We start from the raw sequence: 14,876 nt of genomic DNA on the forward strand, positions 1-14,876 counted from the left end.
ACAGTTCAGCTCTCACATTCCTTTATTGTCTTTCCTGAGCAGGCTCTCTTCAAAATAGATCACTGCTGGATCTTTCTTGGGTGATCCAAAAGATATGAAAGATAATATTACATACTATTAGTCAGTTACCACTCTCTCCCATTATATTTCTGTGGTATATTTTATGTATTTGGTTCGTGTTATTTGATGAGTCCACCTATTTTTTAAAGAAGGTAATTTCTTGGTGTAGCAATTTTATTTTTATAATCCAATGACAGTAATTAAGTACCTCTGATACAAGTCTCGTAAAGCTTGAAAAAATAGCATTAGGTTGATAATGAGGGATGTTAGCTAGTCCTATTTTCAAACTTGGGAGTAATGTTAAGGAGGCCCACCAAAATCTTGTAAATGAGAAAATTGATTATCTCTTTCTCCTAAGAGTTCAACTATCAGATGACCACTAAATGGATCAGAGCAGAGATGTCCTTAGTCACCCAAAGCAGAAAAACCGGCTTCTAGGATTTTGACATCCTGATTAAAGCACTATAATAAAGAATGTATTAACTAGAAAGAGAGAAGCAGAGAAAAGTAAAATAAAAGAACAACAGATGCCCATTCAAGCCCTGTCCAGGGCAATAGAGTTTGAGGCAATGAATTTAGAATATTTCTTTCCAGTTAGCAAGGGCATTCCAAATAGGGATAAGGGTTCTGGTCTAACAAAATCCTGCCTAAGTGAGATGGCTGAATTTGACTGGAGGCATTGAACTTCTGAGTCCCTCTTTCTGACTCCATTCTTATTAAGCAATCAGAAATCTGTGTGGAAGGAGAATATGCTAGTCATACCAACTTTAGCAGTCTGATTTTGTGGCAGTTTCATTTCTCATCTTAATAAATTGGTGCTCTAGTGTCCACTTTGGTAAAGGTAAGTCTCTGTTAGACAGATGGCTTTGCTTTTAGTGTCCTGTCCCAATCAGTTTTCTGGGCCTACAGAGTTGAGAGCCAGACCCTGGACTGAGGTAAAAATTTATAGAGATTGTAATTACCACTTGGAATTTTCCCAGGAGGTGTTCTGCTCACCTTCACTCTGGTGGCTACACTCCAGGACCTTGTTTGGCTAAGAGTTCATTTTTCCAAATGCTTATGAGCATTAAATAGACTTTGGGGTTTCATATTCCTAATGTAGATGGAATGTCTTGGGTGGACCTCATTGTGTGTTTCTTTCAGTGTCCAAACTTAAATTCAAACTGTAATAGATTGAGTAGGTAAAATCAAGCTTTATCTCTATTATAATCTAGATAATCACTAAAGAGATTGAAGCAAATGAATGGAAGAAAAAATACGAAGAAACTCGACAAGAGGTCTTGGAGATGAGGTTAGATTGGAGGTTTGGGCATGGGGTTGGATACTTTTATGCATTATTAGATTTAATACAAATGAAATGATGAAAGTATTTGCTTACCACAGAACCAAATGTTGAGAACTTGAGGGCTTTGCTATTTGCACCTTAATTTGTGACTGATAATGTCATTTCATGAATATTGCTAACCAGTTATTATATTATCAAATACTGTAGCTTATTTTGGGGGTGTTCAGAGCATTACAAGTAAGCAGAACCCACATAATTATCTTTTGAAAAGACATGAATTTATGTAAAAATATCCATTTGAAATACAGAGTAATGAGATTTACTGACAGTCAATTATAGAGGCATTATAATTCATAATACTTTTCTAAAATTAATTATACATGAAAGCTTCGAATCTCATAACCAACAAATAGATTATAAAAAGCATGTTAACAGGAAACGGAATTGATTGGCATATTTAAATTGAAATGTTTTTATATTTGCTGCTTACTCCCTAGAAAGGAGAGTTAGGAGCTGTGAAATAACTAAAGATGGCATCAGAGAAGAGGGGGAAAAAGCATAATTTGTACACTGTACAGTCAACACTTAAATGACTAAGAGGCATTTAAAATATGTCTGTACTAATTTGTGGCTCCTATATTATTGGGTTTTTTTGAGCATTTACTGGGTGTAAGATCCCATGCTGGGTGTGGTGGAGAGGAAAGGATGATGGCCCCTGCCCTTGGAGAATGTACAAAGCCATCATGAGAAACTTGGATGTAGGGTCAAAGTGATGGGCAAGGGGAAGCCATCATTTCTCATGGAGGGGTTACAGGGAAGGGTACAGTCAGGAAAACATTACACTTTGCTAAAGTAAAGGTTAACACAACAGGGTGATCTTTAATGTCTTTGAATAACTGAAATACTTTTGGAATCAAGACAGTAAAATAAAACTTGGAACTTAATCAGAAGGGACAAAATGGCTGAAAGGGTAGATTGGGGCCAGGAAAGCATAAACTCTGATTAGATTTCTTAGGAAAAGGCACGATAATGCCATTACCGTAGTCTACCCCGCCCCCGCACCCCCACCCCCCATCCACGGGCATTTCATTTCAGGACTCCCCAGTAGATGCCTGAAACTGCAGATAGTACCAAAACTTATATGTACTATTTTTCCGATACGTATATACCTATGATAGTTTAATTTATAAATTAGACACAATAAGAGATTAACAACAATAAGCAATAGTAAAATAGAACAATCATAACAATATACTGTAATAAAAGTTATGTGAATGCAGTCTGTCTCCCAAAATATTTTATTGTACTATACTCACCTTTTCATTTAAAGCAAGCACATCCGAATTGCCAGTATCACTACTCTTGCCCTTTGGAGCCATTATTGAGTAAAATAAGGGTTACTTGAACACAGCACTGTGATGGCACAATAGTCGATCTGATAACCAAGACTGCTACTAAGTGGCTTATAGGCTCGTAGTGTATACAACATGAAGATGCTGGACAAAGGGCCGATTTGTGTACTGGGTGGGACCGAGGGGGGCGCCTCATGATTTCATCGTGCTACTCAGAATGTCATGAAATTTAAAACTTAAAATTGTTTATTTCCGGAATTTTACAGTTAATATTTTCAGACTGCAGTTGACTGCGGGTGACAAAAATTGTGGAACACAAAACTGCACATAAGGGAAGACTGTTGTAATTTATTTTGTAAAAGATTGATTTGTCTAAGCAAACTCAGTCTATTGCCTTGAGGTCATTCTCATAGGAGCAAAGAAAAAGTGAAGGCAGTTGTTTATATAAATAGAATGAAGGCTTGTTAAAAATAAAATCTGAAGAAAAACATTTTTGAACATTAACAAATCTCATTAACGTAAAAGAGCTCAAAGCAGATAAATGGGTTATGTAAATTTGTCAGGATATTTTAATGTATTTAATTGGGGTTGCATTTCTTTATCTTCCATTGTCTAAAAATTTTCTTCTGATAATTTTTCTAAGGAAAATTGTGGCCGAATATGAAAAGACTATTGCCCAAATGATTGGTAAGGAAATTTTTTTTCTGGGGTATAAGCCATAGGACCCATAGATGATTTTCAAATCAAGATACAAACTTCAGTTTGTCTATCACTTAGGTAACAATCGATTCTCATTTGCAGTAGTTAATGTTCTATAAAGTTGCCACAAACAGTGAATTAGCAAATACTGAACTATTGCTTCTAGGGAAAATAAAATACAAGGTTAGGTTCCTGCAAGCCTCTGGTCACAATTTTTTTTGTCAGTACATAATCTTGTTTTGTGTGTATTTCTGTTTAAATACATCTTATTTGATATCTCTTGTTGATTCATTAACATTGAACTCATGGCAAACAGTCCTATATAGTTCTTGTATGAACTAAATTTATCTAACACATGTATTTTCCCCATGATGCACATCACAGCCTTCTTGCACTTAGGAACACTAGACTGCACTTCAGCACTACACTTGGGATCCGTTTAAACAGAAAGCACAAAATTTCAAAAACAAAACAAAAAAAATGTGGCTCTAAATAGATTGAAAAGGACTCTTGTGTGCAGTATGAAGCAAGAAAGGTCGCCTTGTTCAACCTCAGCTGAGAATGTGCATGTCAGGTAACTCAACTTTTTTGCCATTCTGTGCATGTCCATTAATGACCAGGAATGCACCAGAGGTATTGATTTGGGGGTTACAAATAAATTTTAGCAAGTAAGCATTTTCACAAATACAGAATCCACGAATAATGAGGATCAACTGTAGTTGGGTTCATTTTAGAGGATGCCCAACACTTGGATTCTGGGGAAAGCCAGTATTCCACCCAGTACCTAGAGCGTTGATGGCCTAGCCACATCGTTCATCATCCTAGGTGGGATCTCTCTGGTGTGGCGCAGTGTTCTTACTCCACTGCAGGTTATGCTTTCCTTGTATCGGACCCATGGGTGCCCTTCCAAAATGACAGTGGTTGATCTCCCTGCACAAGAATTTAGAACCTCTTCTTGCCAATATTGTAAGGACTGACTCCCTAAACCAAAGTCAGGTCTTTCTGCATTTAAACATATTTTCTACTGTCCATATCACCTAATGTTTTCCCGGTACACAGCCATTTTCACAGCTATTCCTCTCCTCTTCAAGGAATAGTCCTCTCCCACTCTTGGTTGTTTCGGATCTCTGTTCAAATCTCTCCTCCGAGTGAGACCACTCTGTATAAAAAAGGAACCCCACCTTTCTTGCCCTGCTTTGTTTTTCCTCCATCACTTGTATCTTCAAGTATCTTCGCTCACCAGAAAGTAAGTCCTTGAAAGTGGGAACTGTGTTTTGTCCACTACTGGGTCCCCACCACCAAGAACACTGCTTAGCTCAAGGAGGGCAGCTGTTAACTATTTGTTGAATGAATATGCCATTGCTTTTGATTGTGATTCACAGAAGATGAACAAAGGACAAGTATGACCTCTCAGAAAAGCTTCCAGCAACTGACCATGGAGAAAGAACAGGCCTTGGCCGACCTTAATTCTGTGGAAAGGTCCCTTTCTGATCTCTTCAGGAGATATGAGAACCTGAAAGGTGTTCTGGAAGGGTTCAAGAAGGTAGCATGTCTTTTTTTTTCTATCTCCTTACTAGTGTATTTTCTTGGTAGAGGGTCTTCAAATGTATATGGCAGAGGTGGGTAGCTTTTTAAATAGGGACTTGAGGCCCCTGTTGGCCTTGTATTGTAGCCTGTGTTCCAGAGAAGCCGGAGAATTTTTCCTCCTTTTTCTTTATGTGGTTGTTAAGGCATCTGGCCTACCGGATGGTTTGTCTTGGTCATTCTTTTCCTGGTTCAGGCAAATAAACCCTAGGCACAGTCATAGTCTCATGGAGTTAAGAACTGTGGAACCTTCAGGGGAATTCTAGAAACATTCTTTTTGATAATTCGCCAATTTAATATTAATAAAATTGAAAGGGATTCTAGCCATAGCACTGAAAAATTCAGGCTGCTTATTCTAGAGGAAAGTGTTATAGTTTCAATTTTAGATATAAGTGGGTATATTGATTTAATTTAATTGCACACCATCAATAAGACACATTTATATTAGTGAACGTTCTTTTTTTCATATTAAAATAAAAACGAGACTGGCAAATTTATCTAATGTGGGAATCAGATTGAATAAGTTTTGAATAACTGCCTTCTTAAAGTAAGTGTACTGGTGTAACTGAACTTTACTGTATGATTTGAAAATTAACACATGAATAAATTATCTAGATTTTCTTCAGTGAGAATTATTTGTGCTTGTTTCAAATTACCATAGAGTATAATTTAAAGGCATCTGAATTAATTGGATTTTCTCATTTTTTAAAATAAGAACTCTGCTAAATGGTATGTTACTAGCAGAAGAAAAACAAAATGACCTGTTTCTTTTATTTGAAATTGTTACTTTGGAACAGAATGAAGAAGCCTTGAAAAAATGTGCTCAGGATTACTTAGCCAGAGTTAAACAAGAGGAACAGCGATATCAGGCCCTGAAAATCCACGCAGAAGAAAAACTAGACAAGTAAGAACTTGCACATAAAACTTCCACTTTTCATGGTGTCGTGGGAAGATTGATGGAGACAAGAAAAAAAAATCACTGTTTTGCAACTCCAGATTGCATTTTTGTGTGTGTGTATTATATTTAACTTTTTTAATGATAGAATCTTCCCCTGGTTCAACATTGAAAAGACTAGGAAGATATATAGTATCTTCCTCCAACCCATCCCCCTTCCACTTGAGTCCCACCTCTTTCCTTACCTGGGGTAATCACTATTTTTTATCTTTCCAGATATACTTTTTCCCCTTCTTTCCCCCACCTCACCCTTAGCTTTACTGAGATATAATTGACATATAACGTGTAAATTTAAGGTGTAGGGTGTGTTGATTTGATATATTCATAATATACCATGATAACATTTGCTCACACCTCCATCACATCACACAAGAACCATTATTTTAAAATGGTGAGAATCTCCTTTTTTATACAGATGATAGCATACCTTGATTTTTTCATTTAGTAGTATATTTTGTGAATCTTTTCATATTAATCTTTGAAGAACTTCCTTATTTTTTATTTTTTATTTTTTATTTGTTCCACTGTTGGACTGTATCATTTGTGTAACTGGTCCCTCCTGTTGGACATTCAGGTTATTTAAATTCTTCCACAAACAGTGCTGCAATTAGTAATCTTTTATGATTACCATTAAGTATGCATGTGAGTTATCTGTATTTATATCTCTACACAATGAGAGCATTTCTTCCCTATGGATCAAATTTTTGGTTTTCCACAAATCTAATAGAGAAAAAATGGTATTTCAGTTTAGTTGGCTGGGTTTTTTTGTGGGGAGGGGGCAAGCAACAGATCATTTATTTTATTCAGTGTAGTTTTAATTTATATTATGAGTGAAATTGAACATTTTAGTAGCTCTATATTTGCTTTATTATGACTCTATTCTTTGCCCAGTCTTCTATTGTCGGTTTATATATTTTATGTATTATATATAAATATATTATTACATTAAGGATGCCAGTCCTTTGTGATATGAGTTGTGGATAATTTTTCCAGTTATTTATCTTTTGGCCTGCCTGTAGTGTTTTTTAATATGCAGAAATTTATTTTTATGTAATGAATTTTATCAGTCATTTTTTTTACAGCTTCTGGATTTCCTGTCTTAGTAACAAATATCTTTCCCTTGCTGAATATAAAATATTCTCCCATGCTTTCTATTTAATACTTTCATGGCTTAATTTTTTAATTAAGTCCAATGCATTTGGAATTTATCCTGGAGAGAAGTATAAAGGGTTCATCCAACTTTATTTTTTAACTAAAAAGTAATACATACTTGTACATTTGCTATCTTGTCTTTCTATTTATAAAACCTTTTAAGTTCACTCTTTTACACATTCTCACTCCCAGAAATACTATTATTCAAGTTCACTGTATATCCTTCCAGTCTTTTCTTTGTGCCTTTACAAATACTACCCAAAATGGCTTTGGACTTATTTTTATACATATATATTATAAAATACTGAAGTCATAATACAAGTTTCCTTTTTTACTTGGCATATATATAAATATATATATAACAAGTTTCCTTTATATATACACCTATTATATAACTCTATATATAGCCATATAAAGAAAATTCGTACTATCCAGTGTGTGTGTATGTGTGTGTGTGTGTGTGTGTCTGTGTGCCTGTGTGTCTGTGTGTGTCTGTGTCTGTGTGTCTGTGTGTGTATAAATAAATCCTGGAGTCATAGTACAAGTTTCCTTTTTCACTTAATAGTATATCATAATCATTTCTCCATGTCAGAACATATAGTTCAGTCCAATTATTTTTATTAGGTTGTTTTATTTTTATTAGGACTATTTTATTCCTTATTGATGGGCATTTAGTTTCATACTTTTTTCCGTTGCAAACAATGCTGCAGTGAAGATCCATTGTGCCAAGTGGGAATTTTGCTGTGGATAGATTACTAAAAGGAAACTGCTGGCTCAGAGGGTGTATACATTTTAAATTATAATAGTTGCTATCATATTGCCCTCCACGAAGACAGTGCCAGTTTTTGGTCCCTTAATTAGGACATGAGCCTGTCTCCTGGCATCTCAGCCAACACGGGACAAGATTATCCTTATTAATTTTTGCCAACCTGATAAATTTTAAAAGTTTATCACTTTAATTTGCATGCCTCTGATTAGTAAGTCTTTAGCATCCTCTCATTGGTTAACATCACCTGATATTTATTTATTTATTTATTTAGAAATTTCCTTTTGTACCTCTTCAATAAAGTCACTTTTAGGACTATGTGTCGTAGGTGTCAGTGGTTAGCATCCTGCCTCTTTAGCTGCGATGATCCCAAAGATGATCCTGCCTGCTATTGTACTGGGTTAAAAAAACTTTTCTGATTGTTATAGAAACTGACATGTGATTCCTTCTTCTAGTGACACGAATTTCGAAGGATAATGTGGCTTTTGAGATTAATTCTACCATTGGTTTACATCATGGAAATTTCCTTAGCAGTTGTATATAAGCTGAGTTTTTGTAAATTAAAATTGAATTATTTGGGTCACTGATTCCTAATCAGTTCTTTTAAGTCTGTGTCTCACAGATGTCAGTGATTAATATCCTGACTCTCTAGCCAGGACTGATAACTGTGTGTTTTTTATCTTTTTATTCTATAAACAAAACTCTGTAAACAGAGCCAATGAAGAGATTGCTCAGGTTCGAACAAAAGCAAAGGCTGAGAGCGCAGCTCTCCACGCAGGACTCCGGAAGGAACAGATGAAGGTGGAGTCCCTGGAAAGGGCCCTTCAGCAGAAGGTATGGAGAGGGGTGTGGTATGACCACAGAGACACTTGGTTTTCATCTTCAGCAGTGGCTAGCTTGCCGTAGATCTGGATGAAAGAGGCCTTGCCTTTTTGCCCAGACACTGATTCAGACGGAGACAAACAAGGCAAATCATGAAACTCCCAGGCATATTCATGGGCAAGGTGCAGGGAGGAAGTTCAGGGGGCCAAGCACTGCTTAGGCGGGCTTTGAGTCTCCTTTTCTTCCTTTTTGTCTTTTAGGTACTATATGAAGCTGTCTCCCCCTTCATTGCAATTTTACCCTGCAGGGGACATTTTGCAACATCTAGAAGTATATTTCGTTGTCACGACTTAGAGATGCTACTGGCATCTACTGGGTAGAGACCAGAAATGCTATCAAACATCCTGCAACTTCCAAGACAGCCCCAAGAACAAAGACTGACCCAGCACAAAATGCCAGTGGTGCTGTGGTTGAGAAACTTCAGTACATAAATAAAAATCAGTGGTAGCAGCGGTTTCTATTTCTCACTGCTCAGCGATTCTTGGGCTTCATTTTTTTGTATGCCTCTAGTGTTTTTCTCCCTGTGTCTCCAATTGTGTACTTATGCCTGTGGCATCCATTCAGCTAGGACAAGGTTCTTACCATGGGGTCAGATAATCCCTAAGATAGTGCTCCTGGTATAGTTGGACTCCAGAATTTCAGGTCCCTGGAGATACTAATGGATTGAGTGAGGCCCAAATACTTGTGTTTTTAACAAGTACCCCAGGCAATTTCTATGATCAGAAGAATATTTGAAAACTAAGAGATTCATGGACAAGATGCAGAAGGCCAGTGGCTATCCTCATCCTCTACTCAATTTAAGCAGAACTTTGTGAACATACGAACATTTTTCAGGGGAGAGGGTATAGAGCTCTCCTTTCGCTAAAGGGTCTCTGCTGTAGAAAAGTTAAGAGCCACTGAATTAGGTGGTCTAGGTAGAATGTAACAAGTCTTGGGACTGTTTAGCAGTAATTGTCTTTAACTCAGGACACAAATGACCTGCATTATCATATTATTTGTCTTTCAGAACCAAGAAATCGAAGAATTGACAAAAATCTGTGATGAGCTGATTGCAAAGCTGGGAAAGACTGACTGAGTTTCCCCTCTTAGCTCAGTAGATCTGCATTTGGCTGCTTCTCTCATGACCACAATTATCTTGCCTTATCCAGGAATAATTGCCCCTTTGCAGAGAAAAAGAAACTTTAAAGAAGCACATGCCTACTGCTGCCTGTCCCGCTTTGCTGCCGATGCAACAGCCCTGGAAGAAACCCTCATATTGCACTCACAAAAAGAGTGCATCTGACAGCCCTAGCATCTTTCACAATTCGCCATCGATAGGTTCAGTCAGACAGGATGCTAAGTTTGGGTTTGTGATTTCTCTATCTTTAATTTCTTTTAAAGTCACTTTACTTTTCCAAGTGCGTTAAATTTGTGATTTTATGGCTACTATTTAGGATCATCTCCTGTTCATCACCTGTCTGATTTTTTATGTGCGACCTTTTTATTTCATCTTTTAAATTTAACTTTCAATATTAGCGGTTTTATTTGAGGAGATAATTTGGCTTTTGTTACTTCCAGTTTATAAACAAGCAGGGGCTCTGAGTACCCATTTATGTATACATAGACACACACTGACACATATATTTACATATGCTGCTGTTTTTTTCCTGAAGCATAGTCAAATAAGACCTCTATAGAAGAGCATTTTTCCATAAATGTAAAGCCCTATTTTGAAATAGAGTCTTGGCTCAGAATGCTAACTTCAGAATTTGGGGGAATTGAAGATGTGAAGACCCCGGACTCATGTCTGTCATGACTCATAACCCTAGGCTCAGGTTTCACATCTAGGGAAGACTTTTCACAAATGTTTTGTTGCCCTGATATTTGGACACCCTTCAGCCTTGATGAATGTGAGTGTGAGTGTGGCCCCTTTGGGCTTAGTCCTCAGACTAAAAGTGCCTGCTTTCTGCAGGAACAACAGGGTGGGGCTCCTTCAGAGCTGGGGTTTGGCAAGGCCATCCTAGAGCTGTTTTATCTCCTCTGCTTCCATTTGTTATTACAAAATCAATATTTATTCTTTATTATCTTTCTATTTGAAATATGCAAAGAAAATCTACTTGTAAAAGGTTTAGATGATCTTATATAATTAAAAGGTAACTAGCCCCATAAGCAGTTATAAAGTGAAGAAACGGTTTTTCACAAGTGTGATGCCTTGTTCTTCAGATTTTTTCTTTAAGGCTGAAAAAAAAGTCTTTTCAGAGTTGATAGAATTTTTAACAAAATGGGCAGTAAAAATCATGTGAACTCATCCAAAAATCAGCTCATCGTGAATATTTTTAAACAACGGCCGTTTGAATACTGGAGGAAGGAAGCGCAGGGAGCACATCCATACTCACAAAACCAAATTCCTCAAGTTAGTTCTTCCTGGACTTGGTTCAGTCTGGTGGGGCCTTTAACCCCAAAATGGAAAGTTTTCATGTAGTACCAGTGAATTCCCTAGCATTTGATAGGTAAAACCAAATCCATGCAAGTGTTTTAAAGCACTCTTTTGTCTTAATCTTAACACCCTGAAAGTCTTCATGGTGATATGCACTATATTCAGTACATGTAAGTTTTCGTACTTTTCTTGTAAAACTATTGCATGATCCAACTTCGACAAATTGTGCCTAGTGGAGAACCTTTATAGATCTTTAAACATGAATTTTTCTTTAGAAGTGTACTCTTCACACGGGTGCAATCTTTAGCCCCAGGGAGGTTAATATGTCTTTTAAAGCCAGAAGTCATGTTTTACCAATATGCATTTATCAGAATTGGTGCTTAGGCTGCATTTTAAAGCCTATCGTCTTACCATTTTGTACAAAAAAAGAACAACAGAAATGATCTATGGTTGGAGAAATGACTTGACAATCATTTGGGCTTTGAAAGCAGTCACTGTGGATTAATGTGAGTGCTGTGCTATAGTCATAGCAGCAGTGGAGTGTAAGTGTCTCCAATTGGTATAATTGATTTCCTCATTCAGTCTTCTCCTTATTAGGGAAATTAACTAAGTTTTGCAGAAAGAAACATTGCTAAACCTTTTTGCTACTGTGTTTTGGTGAGATATCCATGTTTACTTGTTTTATATTGATCTGTTGGAAGCATAGAAGGCTTAAAGTGATTTCCATTATAAATCCATAGTCCTCTTTTTAGGCTTGCTGTGTATTGAAAAAAAGTAGCTATGTGTTAATAACAGAAGTGACGACAATCCTTCCCTAGCACACTGGTAACAGAGACTCCCTTAAAAACTAGACCTTAGAAAGAAGCTGCTGCACAAGGACTACGAAAGGGCCCTTGTTAAGTAACTTTTGCTGCTGGCTTCTCAGCCATGACCATTACAAGAATGTGTTCTTCCAATTTAATAGGTGGATATTCTCCAACAAGAATAAAAATGTAGCTTGTGTAGCTGGCAAATCATGATAATTTACTGGATGGAATAAAGTACGTTTGTTTATTTTTCTTTAAAAATAAGCAAAACAAAACAACCTCGAACTTCTAGAACTCTGGAGAGTAAGAATATAGGCTAGAATTTTGGCCGCTAGGGGGCCAGATTACATGTTAGTTAGCAGTAATAAACTCTGTTACAAAAATGAAAAGAGGTGATGGAAGTTGCTGATCTAGATTGTGGTTTGGGAGTATTAGGTGAAATTGTCGAGACCTTGGATCCACAGCCATTTCTTCAATTTTTAACTTTGCCTAAGTGTAGATAGTCTTTATCTAAAAGTATTTTAATCGGAGACTGAACAATTTGTCACTTGTTTGACTGATCAGTAACAGACCTCTTGAGATTTACTCTATTAGGAGAAGCTCCTGAAAGCCAGTGACCTGCCCAAACCTTTTGTTCTGTAAAACTGTTCTGGAAGTGTTGAGAAGCCCAGTTTTCTCATGTGGTTTTTAGCTTCTTCAGATGCAGCCCAAATTAGGAAGTGCAGAAGCACATGATGGTACAAAATGCTAAGGATCTGGCAGCCTTTCAGAATGATATGGAATCTAAGGGAAGATTTATGTCTGGTGTTGGGAGATCTCTCAAGTTGAATTTTCTTTCCAGCCAGTTACCCTTTCCACCTTTGTGCCACGCTTTTTCCACTCTTACACAAATACTTAGATCATTATTAGACAGCCCAGAGTTTGTACTGTTTGTAAACAGGGAGAGTAAACTGTCCCAGATGTGCCTGGGCCGTCCAAACACAGCCAGTGAAGCGCTCACTTTAAGGGAACTAAGGGCTCAATGGTGCCTCTCAAGCTCAAAATGGAATTTTTAAAGAGTAAGCATTGGTGATCTGTGTACACAAGTTGGAAATGATTCAGCACATCCCTTTCTAGTGGTCTAAAAGCTCTAAAGCTCCCTTTTTGTTTCCTTTTGTTCTTTTTCACCACAATTAGTAGCCATCTCATGAACTGTACACGACTGTTGTGTCTTCTTTGTAGTTTTGTGACCATGCGAGCTTGCTCTTGGACTTGAGTTTCTTTATCCTCTTGTTGGGAAAAGAGAAACTAGATGTTGAAAGAGTAAATAATTCAGGCAAAGGAGTCTAAAGTAAAACTGTATATATTGTGAAGAATTTAAAAGATAGCAGATTATTATATGCTTACTAAAGAACAGATATAGTCTGGGAATCCCAGATGTCAAGCCAAAGGTCTAAGAAGTCATCTTCAAAGATTTTAATAAAGAAAGATTTTGAGGAGACTTCTGTCCAAAAAGGTTTGGCTGGCCTCCAGATTCTAGTGATTTTTAAAAAGCAATTTATTATTTAAACCTTGAGTCTTCCCTATAGTAAAGGTAAAGAAATTGGACACTTCTAAGGATATCCTCTGGAAGATAATAAAAATGACAGCATTTCCAGGGAAGACTCACTCCCCAGTGCCCAGAGCTAGCATTTTGGAGACTAAAGATTGCACTTTTCATAGTTCTTTGTCCAAATGCAGTCCCATTTCTGTGCCTCTTAGCATGCCATTAGATTTGGACAAACAAGATTCCTAAGGAATGACTTTATTAACTATAATATGGTTACAGCTATTACATATATATATATATATATATATTCTGATTATAGTTCTAATATGGAGATGCTACGTGTGATGCTTGCAGTCTTAACTCATTTGGAGGAGGCCAGGCATGGAGCTGAGATGTGGTTTGAACCTTCCCTATATTGATTCTTCACTTTAGAACTGTAAACAGTTCTCCCCCTCTGCCTTTTAGTGGTTATATGAAATGTACCCCCAAAATAATTTCATAGTCATATTGTTAATTAATATTCTATATTTATGAATAATTTTCAAGTGGACATTTAAAAATCTGAACTCAGAAACCATCCCCAGTCCAGATACAGGGCAGTCTGTAGGTCACCACACCCTCAGCCTCAGCCTCGGTCCTTTTTACCCAATGGGATGAGATCCAGGCATTTCTTTTAAATCTCAGAGGTAGCAGTAAACCTTTCAGTGTTGCTGTTAGCAAGTGTGTGTTTGCCAGTAGATACTCATTTGTACTAACGTGCCAACAAGTAAATGTTAATTGCACATCTGCTTCCACTGTGTCCCCATGGGTGCCATGAAGTGTGTGAGGAGCCTCTCGTCTGGAGGAATGAACGCTGCATTGACTACTGCTATCAGGACTGTGTTGTATGGAATAATCATCTACATAAATTTTATATGCACAGTAATTTCTCTTTTCTATGTCAGGTAAATATTTGTAAAAGTTATACTCACACAAATGAAATTATTATAATGATTACTAATATATTTTTTCCATGTTTCATTGCCTGAATAAAAACTGTTTACCACTGTTAGATTTGGGTTATGTATACCTTTTTATCCCCTAGTTATAAGTCGTTTTGTCCCCAAGTGAAAATTTATGACAGCCTCATTTTTATGAGCTCCAGTCTAAAAATGGAAAAGATGACATTTTTGCTGCACTCATTCTGTGGGATTTGATGCATTTGGTTGGGTGTGTAATTAAAAACAAAACAAACTTTTTAATTTGGACCTTACAGTATAAATTTTCGTGGTTTAGCATCTGTGCAAACAAAGTATTTAATTGGGTGCTTCTTGGTTTTGCTTGTCTTCCCTGGTATTTTTCAAGTCATAAGAATCTAAGTCACTCCAAACTTTCTGACTTGTTGAAGGACA

At 36.9% G+C, this 14,876-nt stretch overlaps 1 protein-coding gene across 19 annotated transcripts in view; it reads left to right on the forward strand.

Moving 5' to 3' along the window:
• The window catches only part of TACC1 (transforming acidic coiled-coil containing protein 1), an 89,242-nt gene extending 74,706 nt beyond the window's left edge, over positions 1–14,536 (forward strand). For all 19 annotated transcript variants that reach the window (XM_039853746.1, XM_039853738.1, XM_039853729.1 and 16 more), the window contains 6 exons: positions 1,275–1,351; positions 3,341–3,384; positions 4,779–4,939; positions 5,778–5,884; positions 8,567–8,687; positions 9,742–14,536. In XM_039853746.1, coding sequence (XP_039709680.1) covers positions 1,275–1,351; positions 3,341–3,384; positions 4,779–4,939; positions 5,778–5,884; positions 8,567–8,687; positions 9,742–9,810 — 579 coding nt within the window. In that variant the 3' untranslated portion in view covers positions 9,811–14,536. The remainder of the gene's footprint in view (positions 1–1,274; positions 1,352–3,340; positions 3,385–4,778; positions 4,940–5,777; positions 5,885–8,566; positions 8,688–9,741) is intronic.
• Positions 14,537–14,876: the final 340 nt, after the last annotated feature.

Source organism: Pteropus medius, unplaced genomic scaffold (assembly GCF_902729225.1).
Source record: "Pteropus medius unplaced genomic scaffold, Ma_sr-lr_union100, whole genome shotgun sequence".
Taxonomy (NCBI): Eukaryota; Metazoa; Chordata; class Mammalia; order Chiroptera; family Pteropodidae; genus Pteropus; species Pteropus medius.